Below are 16,772 nucleotides of genomic sequence, written 5' to 3'. Positions count from 1 at the left end.
CTAAGTTGAGCATATCTCCTGCATTTGATGAAGAGAGGATGTGGCCCACAACCCTTGAATTTAGGTGTGACCCAGGCTTCTTGGTGGTAGGTGAGCCCCCAGCTTACATTGCTATCAATTTGGAATCCATCATCAGCTTAGAAAGCATTCCTCATGCATTTGAGATTTTTGGTGAACGGAGTCAAGCCTGGGATAAAAATCAGGTGAAGTCACTAGAGGGTCGGGTGCCATCTACTCGTTCTTGATATTAAGGCATGACCATGTTTTCGATCATTAAGGAGAGGGGTCCTTCTCCCACCTGAGTCCTGGCGTGTGGTCCTGGCTCCCTTATTATGAGCATAGTGCTGGATCATGTAAAGAGAGGGTGTGGCCCACACACCCTTAGATTACATTAAAGTTTACATTAAAATTTAATCTAGACCCAGGGTACTGGTAATCAGGGAGCTGGCAGGGCCCCATTGATGTCACTTTATGGCCTTTGCCCATACCTCCTTCAGGCAGTCACCTCCTGGTGTCATAGTGTGTAGAGCCTTCCTGAAGTAGTGTATGTCCTAGGTCAGACACAAGGTCCAACTGCTGTTCTTGATCTGTGGTATTCCAGATTAAGACCTGGACACAGAGGATTTCCTGGGTGCGGCCCACACACCCTTGATCCCAAGCTGTGCCCCTGTCCTTTAACATTCAGGTGTGGTCCAGATTACTTGAAAGCTGTGATGTTGCCTTGACACATCGGATGTGAGAATGTTGCCTGTGTTGGGAGGATCATGGGTACAGCCCACAAACCAGAGTGGAACCAAAAGGAGCTTCCAGATCAACTCCTTAGTGATTGGAGTTCATGGGCTTGTGATCTGATGTCACTCATTGGTGAAGATTCCAATTGTCTTGGTGATTGTGGCATGGCCTGGGTCACAAATGAGGCTATGGTTTGTCTAACAAAATAAACTGACATGAAGATAATGCCTGTCTTTAGACCAGGTCATCGTTATTGGGGTGTCCATTTCCTGCTGTGGGATGGTCTGTATGTCAAGTGTGTTGCTGATTGGTCAATAAATAAATCAAGGCAACTGGCTCAGACGATACACACTCATGGACTACTCCATAATCCTAAAATATTCTTTCTGTCCCCATAAGATACAGCACCCCCCTCCAGCAGGAAGTAGTAAGAGAAGCTACACCCAAATTCCCAAATATACCAAGCTGACTTTGGAGATGTGTAAAGGTTAAAACCTTCCTTTTTAAGAAAAGAAAAGGGAGAGTGCTGTGGGATGGTCTGTATGTCAAGTGTGTTGCTGATTGGTCAATAAATAAATCACTGATTGGCCAGTGGCCAGGCAGGAAGTATAGGCGGGACTAACAGAGAGGAGAATTGAGAGAACAGGAAGCTGGGTGGGGGAGACACTGCCAGCCGCCACCATGACAAGCCGCATGTGAAGATCCCGGTAAGCCACGAGCCACATGGCAAGGTATAGATTAATAGAAATGGATTAATTTAAGCTGTAAGAACAGTTATCAAGAAGCCTGCCACGGCCATACAGTTTGCAAGCAATATAAGTCTCTGTGTTTACTTGGTTGGGTCTGAGCAGCTATGGGACTGGCGGGTGACAAAGATTTGTCTGACTGTGGACAAGACAGGAAAACTCTAGCTACAATTTCCTTTGATCATTGAGGTGGGGTTTGGTCCCTCTAAGGCCTGGCTCCTTTATGGTGGGATTTGGTCCTGGGTTGGATAGAGGGTGCAGCCCACACACCCTTGAAGATGATACGGGCCCAGGCTAATTGGGGTTCAAGGAGCTGCCGATTTCCTTTGAGGTCTCTTTATGGCTTGCACCTGGGTTAATAATCAGGTCATCAACATCTGGATCTTGGAGGACAGAATGCGTCCAGATGTCAGTTACTCAGAACGAGAGCAAATTTGGGTTAGTCCAAGATTCTTGGAGAACAGGCTATGGCCTGAGTTACAGTTGAGAACTGTTTGTTTCTAAAGAAATCACTTAAGTCAAGATAAGGTCTTGTCTCAGACAGCCTCAGGGTGCAGTTTGACACCCTTTTTGGTATGGTGTGTCCATACTGATAGGTCATTTCGGTGAGCCCTTGGCACATTATGGTGGTAGTGTCATCCTGGCTCACATGTATTGAGGATGTGGTCTGCATGGAATGAAGTATGTGCGTGTGATCCACACACCTTTTATTCAGATGTCAGCTTACATTAGTGGTCAGATAGGGAGTATTGTACTCGAGTCTAAGATTATGGATGAACAAACTGGGCTATGTCTGCATGACGTCTTGGTTGGTTGTAAAAGAACTGAAGTGAGGCATTGGATCCGAGTGCCAGATGGTGCACACTCTAACCACAATGTGGATGTGCCCCACTTTAGGCCCAGGTACTCTTCTGTGTTTGGGTCCTGGGTTCTTTGAGTGAGAGTGAATCTGGCTAATTGTGCAGTAGCATTTTCAAATGGCCTTTCTGATGATCAGGGTTTGGCCTAGACACAATCTTTTTCCTGGTTTTTCTGGATCTCTTTCAGGTCTCACTTTGGACCCTGGCATCTTCAGTATTGAGGATAAGCTGAGTCCCATGGCTCTCTTTGTTCTGGGACCAAGATAATTGTGGTTCTGATATATCCTGAGCACACTCCTTTGTGTTTGGATTTTCCTGGCCCTCTTTCATTCTGTGCAGCCTGTGTGCGTCAGTCAAGTAGCCCCAGTAGGGACACGAGGGGCTGGGATCCACGTGGTTGGGACCAGGTGGCTCTAGGGTACTAGCGTGTTGACCTGCAGGGAGCACACAAGGCTCTGAGCCAACCTGTCCCCGCTGCTGCAGAGGCTACGGCAGAAGCTACAGGGAGTGTGGGGACTTTTGTCACGTGGGCGCCACTTATTATGATCAATGCACGTGAGTCTGTGAAATGGATAACAGAATTTATTAAGATATAAATTGAGAAAATACACTCACCATTACAGAACGGAGCAGACAGCAGAAGTTGTCCTCTGATCTGACTGGGAGCAAATCCACCTCATAGGCAGGAGCAGGGCGAAGAGGCATGTGACCTTTCTCCAGCTCCTTATCAGAGTCGCTTACAATGTACAACAGCAGGAAGCACCACCTCCTTTGGGCCGTATAGCCCGAGGTCATGGGCGGAGAGTGACAGTGGGCTTGGCTTCAGCTTCTGAGACCTCAAAGCCCCTCCCCAGTGACACGCTTCCTCCAACAAGTCCACACTTCGTAATAGTGCTGCTCCTATGGGGGTCTTTCTCATTCAAACCACCACACTCATTAGTCAGAACAAAAATGAATTGACTACAGGTCACTCATCATTCAATGACTGATGAAGTCACCACTCTATCCTAACAAGTATCAGTCCTGATCAACCTGAAAGATCGGCACCTGTTGTCAGGAGGCATCACTCCTCAGCCACAGCAACCAGGTGTCCTGCCTCAGTGTCTGTCATCCTCTGACTGATCATGCTACAAGATTCTAAGGTATGGATGGAACAGGGACACCCCAGAAGCCAGGCATGCTCAGAGTCCAGGTCCAGGATTCTGTCTCCTCTGCCATCAGCTAGATCCACAGGGATGGTGCTGACATCCCTAAAGCCAGGTGATGAGTCTCAGAGACTCTGAGCTGGGCTTTCTCAAGGGTCTTGGCATTAAGACTCTAGGTGATAAACCGAGTACACGTGATGTCCATGAGCCTGTGGGGCTAAGGATAAAATATTACGGTTTGAAAACGAAAGCTCCACACAGGGTCATGAATGAAACACTTGGTCCTCAGATGGTGGTGATATTGTGGGCATCTGTGGAAACCAGGAGGTGGGACCTAGCTGTTAGGAGAATGTCACTGGGGTGTGCTTCTGAATGTGGCACTGAGCCCCAGTCCCTGCTGTTCCCTGCCTGCAGTGAGGTATAAAGGCTCTGTCCACATCTCATATCTTGTGGCATAGTGTTCCGCCTTTCTGTGGGCTTGCTATTTTTATATATTTATGTCTTAATTATTAATTAATTATTAATTAATTATTAATTAATTAATTATTATTAATTAATGCTGATATTTAAGTTCATAATAATAACTTCCCCTAAGAAGTATATTATTTGTAAAAAACAGTTTCCAAGTCTGTTATGTAGACTAAAAATGGTAAGGAAAAAAATTCACACTGAAATTTTTTATTTTTATTTGATATTGTGTGTGTGTGTGTGTGTGTGTGTGTGTGTGCATTATATGTTTGAGCACATGTGCCACACAACACACGTGTGCAGGTCAGAGAGCAACCGTTATGGCATTAGTTCTCTCCTCTCACCTTATATTGGCCACCAGGCTTGTGCGGCAAGCCCTTTTACATCCTGAGCCATGTTGCCAGCCCCACACCAAAATGGACTCTGACTGGTTCACACTGACCAAACTGTGAGGCAAGAATTCTATATACTGTGTTCAATAAATAAAATGTAAACACAAACTATTCCAATACATAAATAGAAGCTTTACACATCCAAAATACAGCATGTATAAAACATATCTACAGTTTAAAGAAATACTACAGTTTTCACTATAAATTTTATACAATACAGAAATGTACCTTCACAGCCTTTTAAAGTTCAGGGATAACTTAGGTGGTAACAATTACAGGAACAATGTCATATATTGAACCCTTTAGTAATTAATCATAACAAGTATGTCAATGGAAGGACAAGACTGAGTACATGAAGGAAAAAGTCTCAAAATGGCCAAAGTACCATTTTGAGGAATGTAACAGTATAGTCTCCCGTTCCTGGATGTGGAGAGTGAGGACTTGTCATCGTCAGGACCTGTGGCGTCTACAGCATCAACTCTGTAGAGCAGCATAGCTCAAATGAGGGATTAGGATTAGAGAGGCCAAAACACCAGGATATCACCCACATTACTTGCAAATATTACTTTAGAAACCCTTTTCCAAGGCAATGTGTATTGTACCACGTCTCAAAAGCTACACATATCACACACCCAATATTTCAAAGCCTGTGAGACAAACCAACCTCCATCCATGTGGTCCTAGGGGGTGGAGCCAGAACTATCTAAATATGCTTCCCTGCTCAACACGGGATGGAAGGCTGTAACTATGCTATTTAAGGAGACACTTGGGTGATCTTAAAGTAATGGAAGTTAATGAGTATTTTTATATCTACATCTACAGTTGTGTTAGAGGATTTCTGAAGATTTTAAGGTAATTTGTTTTTCAAATTTACATAATCTTTCCAGAAGAGTAGACATTGAGTTAAGAACTGTTGTTACTGTACTTATTTCTAGAAAGAATACTTATTCTGTCTTTTACAAGTAAATCAGTTTACAAATACACAGATAAATCTTCAATTACATCTTATTTCCATATATCCTATATCATGTAATCACATTAGCAAAACATTTGTTTCAAATTTTATCCTTTAAATAAAGCCTGTAGCTGGAGGGGAGGGTCAAATGTGTAGTCTGATTAAAATGCTTTGCCATACTGGACCAAGAGCAATTCAGTGGCTACTGATCCATTGGTCCTTATTTTCTGTTTCTTCTTTTAGGACTCTTTGCTCTTTTCGGTAATTGGCTGCAGTCCAAAACGTTATTTTTTTGAGAACTTGTTGCAGAAGTTTAGGAGGTAATAAAGATATTTGACTTTTTAAAACAACAGCATTTTTCCCAATGCAGTCAAGACATGACCTGTCAATAAAGCATGAGAGAATGGTTAGCTTCTGAACCCAGGATTCGTTATGTTATTTTATATGTGTGTGCATCTGTGTGGATGTATGCCATGAGAATATAAATAACCCCAGAGGCCAGAAGAGGGGATTGTGGCCCCTGGAGCTGGAGTTACAAAGGGTTGTGAGTCACCTGCCATGGATGCTAAGAACTAAATCTGGGTCGTCTGGAAGAGCAACAAGTCCTCTTGACCTCTGAGCTCCTCAAGCCTTGTTTGCTTATTTTTGATCATTATTTTTGAGCATATCATGAGCACTTGGCAGCATGCATGAAGCCCAAAAGAAAACAACAACAACAACAAAAGCACAGACCCACTTTGTAGCCGGGGGTGGGTGGGGTGCCTCAAAGTTAAGGTGATCTTCCACATCATCCTCCCCCAAGTACTGGGGTTACAGGAGTGTGCCTATCATGACTAGCAAACTAAGTATTTGTTTTTTCCTTTTCACAAAATTGATATAAAACTCTAGATGGCAATTATATATATATATCCTTTGTATTATTTGGAATATGAGAGGGTTTTTTAGATCATTATCATAATCATGTTTTTATGTTTTATAAAGAGACCATATCTAAGCAAAATTCAAGAATAGAAAACGCAATTCGTCACATATAATATTCTTTAGTTTAAAAGATTCAGGGGAAAAAAAGATTCAGGGGATAGAGATGCAGCTGAAAGATAGAACACTTGCTGGCAAGCATGAAGCCCAAAAGAAAACCCAAAAACCAAAGCAAAACTCAGACTTCCAGGCAAGAAGACCAGAAGTGAAAGGAGAGAAGACAGGGAAAGACGGACAAGATGTGAGTCCCATAAACTTATAAACTTGGTATGTGTCAGTAATTATAAATATGGGAGATGGAGGGGAGGGAATGATACAAATACACAGTATACTCATGTATGAGATTCTCAGAAAAGTTAAAACTTAAAAATGTAAGAGATGCTGGGCAGTGGTTGGCATAGCCTTTAAATCCAGCACTTGATTAAAGGGTCAGAGGCAGGTGGATCTCTGTGAGTCTGAGGTCTTCAGAGTGAGTTCCAGGACAGCCAGGGTTATACAGAGAAACACTGCCTTGAAAAAAAATACAAAAATTATGAAACTTGTGCTGGAGAGACGGCTCAGTGGTTAAGAGCCCTGGCTGCTCTTCCAGAGGTCCTGGGTATGATTCCCAGCACACACTTAGTAGCTCACACACATCTGACACCCTCCATGGAAACCAGGCATGTATGTGGTGCAGAGCCATACATGCAAATAAAACACTTGTACATAGAAAGTAACAATAATCTTTTTAAATAATCAATAATAAATCTTTTTAAAAATCATGAAATGCGTATTTTCTGTCATCTTTTTTTGTTTTAACTTTGTTTTTCTCTTTTTTAAATACTTCTTAAATTTGTTTTTGACAATTTCAAAAATAACTATAAAACAAAACATTTCTGATCTTCTCAAAGAAAAACACAAGACTTTCCCTGTGTTTGCAGGACTGGAGACCTGGACACAGGTTCTCTTGCCCCACCACAGGCCTCCACCCGCCGCCTGGACTTGGTTGTCACACCCCATACAATACATGTAGGGTTGAACTCAGGCCTCCCCATGCAGGAAAATATCTACCTCCAAGCGACCCCACAGCCCTCGTTCTTATTTTAATGGAGCCTTTTCCTTCCTATTACTAACTCCAAATAAGAAGAGTTAGGAAGTTATGGGTGCAGAAGTATAGGAAAATTTGAATTTTACCCAGGTATATGCCCAGCTCTGCTCCTATGCTGGTACCCCAACGCTTGTGCCCTTGTCATGGGGAGACAGAGGAGGGGGCAAAGAGGAGCCAGCCTATGAAAGTAACTCTCAGTGGGCATGCCTCAGGAGCAGGAAATCAACACAGGAAAACCTCGTGTCAACATCCAAGGAGCTCGTGAGGTAGCAAAGGAAATGAACATCTAGCAGATAGAAATGCTGAGTCTAGGGTGATGTGAGTAAGTCTTATGGCTCTGACGGGCTCTGCAGGAACCAGAGACTAGTCAAACAAAACAAGTCAGGGGAACTGTCCAGGTGGGACCCCCATGCAAGACCTCGAGACCTCGACAAACACAGAAGACAGCCACACTCCCAAACCCTGGAGAGGGAAGGTTAGCTTTATTAGAGGAAGCATAATTCAGCCAGTGGGTTAAATACAGCTGGAGGCCAGAGTGGGCACAGCATGGTGGAGGCCGACAAACAGCATCACAGTGCAGCCTCGGACCCATCGATATTCCCTCTGGGAATGTCTCCTGAAGGGATCTGCGTGTTTTCCAAAGGTGATATCCAAGACGGCCTCATGCCTAACTTTTTGTAATGGCCCCAAATTGTGGACATACTAAGTGGCTCTCATTAGTCCAGTCAATTGTGTCCATAGGAGAGAACCTTGCTAGCCTTTGCTAACACAGATGTAGACCTACTGAGCTTAATGATTATCCACATCCATGAGAGATACCTATGCACTGTAAGAAAGACTTGAAGACAGCATACCTAATCTGTATATAATACACACACACACACACACACACACACACACACACACACACACACATGTTGTTACTAAGGCTTCCAATGATCTCTGTCCTACCCATGTCCTATTCGGGATTCTTTTCTCCTGGCATTTCAGGACAGTCAGTGACAAATGCCTTGACCTAACATTTAAAATAAAATGATCACATTCACTGCAGTGTGGATGTTTCACTGTGGTGAGGAGGCATCACACAGTAAAACTATTACATTCCTGTCACACTCATGTGTGTGTGTGTGTGTGTGTGTGTGTGTGTGTGTGTGTATGAAGGGTGTTGTATATGAGTATGTGCTGTATGTGTGTGCACATGTTCACGTGTGTATGCATATGTACATGGAGTTTGTAAAGAGACCAGAGGTCAACACTGTCCTCCCAGTCACCCTCACATTATGACTATGATGATGATAATTCACCACTTGTTATTATTGATAATGATGTTGATGATGATTTTGACACAGGGTCTCTCACTGAACCTGGAATTCAATTATTTGACTAGCCTGACTTGTGGCTAGCTAGTACCAGGGCCCCGACAGTCTCCACCTCCCCAGTGTGGGGATTCCAGGCACCTACTTTTGTGCCCAGCTTTATCTCGGATGCCGGGGACCCACAGTCAGGTCCTCATGTCTGCACAGAGAACACTTCACTGACTGGGTCATCTCATCAGTGCTGACGGTCAAATTCTGACATATCAAAATACGTTCAGCACCAGCTGAGTAGGGTGGCCCAGTGTTGGTCCCCAGCTCCCAGGCCACCTTATTTTTATTTCTGCTCATTCTAGCCCAATCACTGAGAAATTCGACCCTGCTCACCATAAGCTCGTCTCTACCGATTTTAGCTTCTATGTGGAAATACTTTTCAAACATTTTAAAATATTTATTTTTATGTGTATGTTGTGTGCTTGTGTGTGTTTTATGTGCATCAAAGGTACGTAGGTACCCAAAGTCCAGAAGAGGAGGGTGTCAGGTCTTCTGGAACTGGGTTTACAGGCAGTTTAGAGCTACACAGTGTAGGTGCAGGGAACTAAACTTGGACGCCCTGTAAATACCCTGTAAACATAGCACGTGCTCTTAACCACTGAGGTATGTCTCCAGCCTGATGCTACTCTATCCCCCTTTTACTTTGTAGCCAGGTTGGCCTTGAACTCTCACTCTCCTGCCTCAGCCACTCGAGTGATTGTGTCACTGTGCTTGATTCCTTTATTCCCTGGACTCTCCCCACTTCTCCACATATTAAGACCCTTCGGCTTTACCCTACTTTCCCATCCAGTCCAGAACATCTGCACTTCATTCTCTCAGCAGCAGCTAGGAGCCCCTCTCCACTGTTCCTGTTACATCATGCTGGCCAAACTCCAACCGTCCATCAGTTCCTTTCACCTGGGGTTAGCTGCCTTGAGATGCTGAAAGTTCGTACAGCCATGGCACCACTAAACATGAATCACTCTCTCTCTCTACCACATATCACTGTGCCGCACAGCCTGGCCAGGATACTGCCAGTGAGCTCTAGGGATATTCCAAATCTTCACCATCTTAGGATATCCCTTCTTCCTTACCAGATAACCCACTACCAATAAAATGTTCTCAATGGCCTGTCCTAACCAATACATTTTCCCATTTTTACATATCCAATTTTGCCCACTATTTTATTTACTTTTTTGGTGATTTGGGGAATCAAACCAGCAGCTTCACATGATAGGTAGACACTTCCTACTAGCTGTACCCCAGCTGCTGTGTTAAAAAGAAAAGTACCCTGTTCAGCCAATGTCTGTTTTTCTCTTTTGTTAAAATCTACGTCCTTTGATTCTGTCATCTGGGCTCAAAGGCACATACCTATCATCCCTGCAACTTGGAAACAGAAGGATCATGTGTTCGAGCAACTAAATAACAGCTTTGGAGTTAAAATAAATGCTCCTTCTATCATCCTCCTCCTCATCATCATCATCACCATTTGGTTTTCTGAGACAGGTTTATGTCTGGCTGTCCTAGAACTCACTCTGTAGACCAGGTTAGCATTGAATTTAAAGATCCGCCTGCTTCTGCCTCCCAAATGTTGGGATTAAAGGTATGTGCCATCAATCCCAGCTTAAATTCTTGTAAGTGTATATGTATATATACTTATACCATATATTATATGTGACATTTACCAGACATATTCTGATTTCCAGAAAATTGAAATATAGCCTCTCCTTCCCAAGTGATGATATTAAAGACATGCACCACTGTGCCCAGGCTGGAAATATACTATCTTTGATATTACTATATAAATTATAAACAACTTTATAAAAAACAAAAATATACTGTATATTTTAACTTTTAAAAAATCATACTAGTCAGCTGGGTGGTGGTGTCACATGCCTTTAATCCCAACACTCAGGAGGCAGAGGCAGGTGGATCTCTGTGAGTTCGAGGCCAACCTGGCTACAGAGTGAGTTCCAGGAAAGGCATCAAAGCTACACAGAGAAACCCTGTCTCAAAAAACCAAAAAAAAAAAAAAAAAATTTAAGTTTGAATATATTTTGATCATATTCTTCCCCTACCCCAAGGCCTTCTAGATCCTCTCCCCATCCCTACCCACCCAACTTTAAGTTCTTCCTTTAAAAACAAACAATGACCCAACACAACTATAACCCCCAAAACCAAATTCACCGCATAGCCGAAGAAGACTCTGAACTCCTCATTCCCCTGCTCCCCCGTCCCACCGAGTGCTGGGATTCCAGACGCCATCCAGAGCTGCAGACTGTGCCTAGAGCCTGTGAATGCTAGGTATGTGCACACACACACATACACACTTTTATGCATGACATCATATGAAAAAGTACTGAAATTACTTACCTGAGCAGTGAATAGGGCTGTGTTTGAAAGATCAATAAATCGTTACAGTGACCCTAGTCAAAAAAAAAAAAAAAAAAATCTTACCAAGGATTTGAAGAAAATACCAGTACCTTAACTATAAATCATTTCTATTGTGTGAATGTAAAATAGCCAATAAAATTCTCTTTAATAACACATATGTATACAAGCATACATATCTACAGACATACATCTGCACATATATACATATTTTTCCCATTTGGAAACGTGAGGTATATGAATACCAAATTTCATCGATGCCCTATATAATTACAAATTTAAAAATAGGAACTTGTTCTCTGAGGACAGTGAGTGACAGAACTAGTTAACATTTGTACCCCAGCTCCATTTTCCAGGCGGCTGGCTCTCTCTGTGGTACCAAAGGCCTTCCTGAGAGGCAAGCAGGTCCTCAGTGAGCGCCATCTCCTCCTTGTGTTTGTTGTTTTCTTCTCTTGAGACAAAGCTTTGCTAACAGCCCAGGCTAGCCCAGAACCTAGTGGTAATCCTCCTGCCTCAGCCTCCTGGGTACTGTAATTGTGTGCATGAGCAACCAGTCCATACTTGGTTCCCTGTGAAATCTTCCTTTGTATTTAAAATATTATTATTATTTTTGTTTTTGTTTTTGTTTTTTCGAGACAGGGTTTCTCTGTGGTGTTTTCGTGCCTGTCCTGGATCTTGCTCTGTAGACCAGGCTGGCCTTGAACTCACAGAGATCCACCTGCCTCTGCCTCCCAAGTGCTGGGATTAAATGTGTGCACCACCACCACCTGGCAATGGTAAGTTTTGTATTCTAAGTGTTTTTGTTGTTTGTTTGCTCATTGTTCATTTTTTAATATCTTGAAACAGGGTCTCTTTGTGTAGCACAGGCTGGCCTTGAACCCTCAATTCTCCTGCCTGAACTTCCTGAGCAAGTGCTGGGCTATAGAAATGTACCACCGTGCCTACCTTCTAAACAAGGACTTCTAGTGCCAACAAAAATAAGACAAACCACAAAGTTCCACTGGGGAGGGGCGGTGACGGGACTTGAACCCAGGGCCTTGTGCACATGGGAAGTCTTTTCTATTTAACTAGTCAGAGTCCTGGCACCAGTGCTTTGTAGAGCTCCTCATCCTAAACTGAAAACAGCTCTGGAGCCTTCACTGTACATGTCTGAGCTGGTGGCCACAGACTACAACATCAACCAAAGTCCCTGCAGAGGAGCCATCTTTTTTTAGGTTTGCCACTCTGCAGAAGTGACCTGTGCCTACGGACAAGACAGGGAGCCAGTGCCTGGTTGGTGGGACTCTGGCTAGTTGTGCGCCATTCCTGTTACTTGATATTCTCCAGCATCCTCTGCAAATCGGAGCATTCGGTGCCTGTCTGTCAACTACAGCGAGTGTGAGGGGCCCGGTGCTCTACACTTCCCATGGGCCATGAGGGGAGGAACAAGGCTCTCTGAACGTGACCCGTGTATTCCTTTGACTTGATAGCACATTAAAAATGCAATGTTTAAAACTCAGATATAAAGCAGATGGGAAACAGGACTAAAACCCCAATAAAACACAAAGAAACAGAAGAGTTTCCTCTTGGGAGAAGCTAGCCCATGAGATTGAAAAGGATTGGCCATGTCTTGTTTCTTTCATTAATAAATTCTATGGGTGTCAGGTGTGGTGGCACACATCTTTTAATCCCAGCACTAAGGAGGAAGAGGTGGGTGGATCTCAGTGAGTTTGAGGCCAGCCTGGTCTATATAGTGAGTTACAGGACAGCCAAGGCTACATAGTGAGACCTTGTCTCAAAAAAAAAAAATTAATTCTCTGAGTAATTATTACTACAATTATGTATTGTTTTTATCTACAGACATTTTAATGCATTTAAACTACAAGTGCTCATGTTGTGGTAAGGCTCAGAGAGAAACAGGAAAGGGAGCCAGGGCTGTGGCTTGGGGGTTGAGTACTAGCCCAGTGTGTGTGACAGCAAAGTCCTAGGTTCAAGCCCAGCAGTGGAAAGAGAAAGCCCTTTTTAGTAACATAACTAGTGAAATTAATAGACTGATCTTGGTCTGTAAACCTGAAATATTCTGATATCCATCAAAAAGCCTCTGACTTGGAAAGGGTGGTCCTCCAGGCAACATTTGTGGTCCTACTGTGCTTTGCAGTTACCATAGCAACAATGCTGCTGAGTAGCTGTTTGACCATCATAATTACTCAGAGGAAATGTTTAAATATAAGATTTGCTTACTGTATCCAGGAAAAGTAAGTTATCTTTGCTCCCACCAAATACCATTATTTCGTTTTCTTTTCCCAAACAGGCTGTGTGCCATAATCTATGATAGAAAAGTATAAACAGAGTGAGGCACTGTTATGGAAGAGAGCGCACATCACAGAAGTTAATTCCAAAGCACATACTCCAAAAGGTGATCTATTTCACGGGTTTTCTCAAGTTCACATGGTATTTCAGTTAGAGAGATGGTTCCTAGGAACCCCGTCTCAGCTCCCAGCCGTGCTAAGCCCTTTATCTTACACACATTATCCCTGAAATGAATTTAAGAGGCTCAATCCCTCGGATGCAACAGGCACCTGTCCGGCTCTTTTAGTGGCCTCCATGTCAGTTCCTGTCACCTTTGTCCCTTCTTTCCTGCTCTGTGCCCCGACAGCTGACAAATGGACATGGAACCCCCTTCCCACGTCTGGGAACCCCAAACCCATCGCTCTGGATACAGAATACCATAACGTGTTCCTCATTTCCCCCATCATCTCCCTCAACTACATACAGTATTAAATAATACTTCTGAAATACTTTTTGCTGTCTCAACCACTCCAGAAAGTTTTAGCTGGTCCCTACCTGCATGTACATATGAGGTACAGTGAGGTGATTCACTGGTGAAATCTGGGTAACCAGCTCTTTGTCCCTCAAACATCTGTGTCGGGAATCTTCAGGGTTTTCTCCTCTGAATATTTTGAAATATACTGCAGTTGTGTGTAGGTGGGGGGTGGGGTGGGGATTTGGTTTTGTTTCAGTATTGGGGGCTGAAGCCGAGGCCTGTGTATGTGGCAATCCCTCTCTCACAGAGCTACATCCCCAGTCTTATGGTAAATTGTCTTGGGAACTTCTTGGTCAGGAGGTGTCTCTGCTAGAGGAGCTGGGCTTTCTAGTCCACTATTTATGACCAACAACTATTTTCCCCTACGAAGCTTAATATTTCCTCTCCCCAAATGAGCCCTCTGTTTCCCCCAACTCCACCTGCCCTGTGGTGCACAAAACCCCAGGCTTCTGTTGCCCCTTCTTCGCATGCTGAGATTCAGTTGCTCTGTCCTTCACAGGCTCAACCCCCAGGAACTGCTCCAAACCACGCCTGCAAACAGGTTCTGTGTCTGCCCTTGACCTTGGCTCACTCACTTCATACTCTCCTAACTTACGTTTGAAGATCAGCTGCTCTATATTCTATTGAACGTGACTTCTAGCTCCCTAAAGCCTGGAGTCTGTGAGGTCAGAAATGCCACGGCGGCATGTTGGGACTGGGTCACTGGTTATCTGAAGCTGAGTTTGCGGATCTCTGTCCAGCTTCAGGTTCAGAGACACCACCTTGGTAGGTCGCTTAGTATCGGTCATGGTGGGAGTTTTTACACCTTTAAAATCAGCAAATGCTACACATTAGGTGCTCCTGCTTTCAGGAGTGGTTGTGACCGTATATGGGTACACCACTGCAACTTGAATGCGCTAACTTTTCTTTCCAAAAAATGCCCAGTATGGTATTCTGCACCCAGGAGGTACTCCAAAACTTTTGATTAGCCAAAGAAAACACATAAAAAGATTAATGTATTCAGTCATTAAATATACAAATTATCTCATGAAGGAGTAGAGCATCTAGTGTTCTTTGAGAAACAAAGATAGGTAGTTCATATCTATCTCAAATTTCACATTATTCACCAAAAACAATTTTATTGCTTTATAAAGTCCAATATTTCCACAGGCCCTAGCTCTCAGAAAAAACTGCAGGTAAATTCTCAATTGTACATGACAAACAGAATTTTACAAGGTCATTGCTTTGACTTTAAGAGAGCATTATATTTCTCTTAAGCAAAAATAGGGTCTTTCTATGTAGACTGGCCTGGACTATGCAGGCTGGCCTGGAACTTGCTATGCCTTTCTCTGCTTCCCAAGCATGGATTGCAGGTGTATACCACCACACCTTGCTTCTGTTGAGACAGGGTTTTATACTTGGTCTCAGACAGGCTGGCCTGGGGCTCACTATGCATCCCAGGCTGCTCTCAAGCTCCTGGCATCCTGATTTCAGATGCTTTTCTTAAGAGAACAAATTACTGATATAACAGTCACCCAAAATAACTATATATTACACTTATTTATTGTGAAAATTTATTTTTATACATTAATACCTCTTACTTAAACCCACAAGTGCAAACAGAGGGACTCTGCACACTTTCTTCATTCCCACACACACACAATGACAAATCACTCGTGACCCAGGATGAGGCATGTGATATGCTGTTGGGTAAACATGCTGCCCAATTCTCCAAGTCACCTGCTGGGGTACAGATTGGTATAATATCAGCAGGAACTAGATAACGTTGTAGGGTTGGGCATGGGATTAGAACGTCCTCACTTATGGGAGGCCTGGGTTAATGTCCAGGACCGACGCCACGGGCAGTGCTGGCAGTGCTGATGGGATCTGGCAGAACTTAGGGCTCTACGGACCAGCACTTCCTATGACATCTTTGCAGACAGAGTCGTTCTTGACGGCCATCTGTAACAAACAGTGCTCTCCGGAGAGCTGTATAACCAGCCAGGCACAGATTTACAGACAGCGGGACCTGGGGAGGGAGAGCTTCATGGGAGCAGTGAGCCTTGGGCAGGATGCTTTGAGGCATCTCACAAGGCACAGGGCATTCCCAGCAACATTGAGTTGTTCCCTTCAAAATGTCAACAGTGCCAAGCCTGAGCCTGAGCCTGAGCCTGAGCCTGAGCGCTTTACCAGGAGAATCAGGCAGCTGTCACTTCACATTACAGTGTGGAAAGGCACAAAATGCACCGAGATGTGGCCTCACTTGTCGCTTTCACTCAGAACCACACACACACACACACACACACACACACACACACACACACACACATATATGTTCTCCTTACACTCAACTCTACCCCACCTGTTCTCCTCCTCACCTCATACCTGAAGGCAGATCTGCCTCTGTCTTAGCTGCCTGAGGGGAACTCGGACCTGGATCTCCTCACGAAGAGCACTGGAAAGCCTTTCCTTCCTGCCTTGGTTTTGGTGGCATCTAGCTTGCAACCCCTGACGTTCCTACAGACTGACAGTTTATGTCCTCTCCCAGCTGCGCTACACTCATCACCTAAACATCCTAATAAAGCATAGTATTGACAGGACACGTCAGCTCAGTCAAAGAAAGCATGTTACACAGCTCTAGTCTAACTAACATTGATAACAATTGCTATTGATAACAGTCGTTTTGCTCTACTTACTCATTAAGGCTTGAAATATAAGTCAGAAATGTTTAAATTAAACATATTTACTACCACGTTCATAATAATTAATGTATTCATAAAAAACCTAGAGGAAATCAGGAGTCCTCTCATTTCACAGATGAAGACAAATGTGCCATAAGTGACTTTGTAAAGCCAAAAGCTAAGCAGTAGCTGAACTTGAATATTGTCTC

The 16,772-nt window shown here is 43.7% G+C and overlaps 1 protein-coding gene across 2 annotated transcripts in view; it reads right to left on the bottom strand.

Annotated features, from left to right (window-relative positions):
* Window positions 1-5,330: 5,330 nt before the first annotated feature.
* Window positions 5,331-16,772, bottom strand: part of Klhdc1 (kelch domain containing 1) — a 40,954-nt gene continuing 29,512 nt past the window's right edge. For both annotated transcript variants that reach the window (XM_059279762.1, XM_059279763.1), the window contains 3 exons: window positions 13,321-13,405; window positions 11,083-11,135; window positions 5,331-5,680 (listed from right to left, as the gene is read on the bottom strand). In XM_059279762.1, coding sequence (XP_059135745.1) covers window positions 5,494-5,680; window positions 11,083-11,135; window positions 13,321-13,405 — 325 coding nt within the window. In that variant the 3' untranslated portion in view covers window positions 5,331-5,493. The remainder of the gene's footprint in view (window positions 5,681-11,082; window positions 11,136-13,320; window positions 13,406-16,772) is intronic.

Source organism: Peromyscus eremicus, chromosome 14 (genome assembly GCF_949786415.1).
Source record: "Peromyscus eremicus chromosome 14, PerEre_H2_v1, whole genome shotgun sequence".
Taxonomy (NCBI): Eukaryota; Metazoa; Chordata; class Mammalia; order Rodentia; family Cricetidae; genus Peromyscus; species Peromyscus eremicus.
The sequence above is the reverse complement of the archived record's forward strand: the minus strand, read 5'-3'. Positions and strand labels throughout refer to the sequence as shown.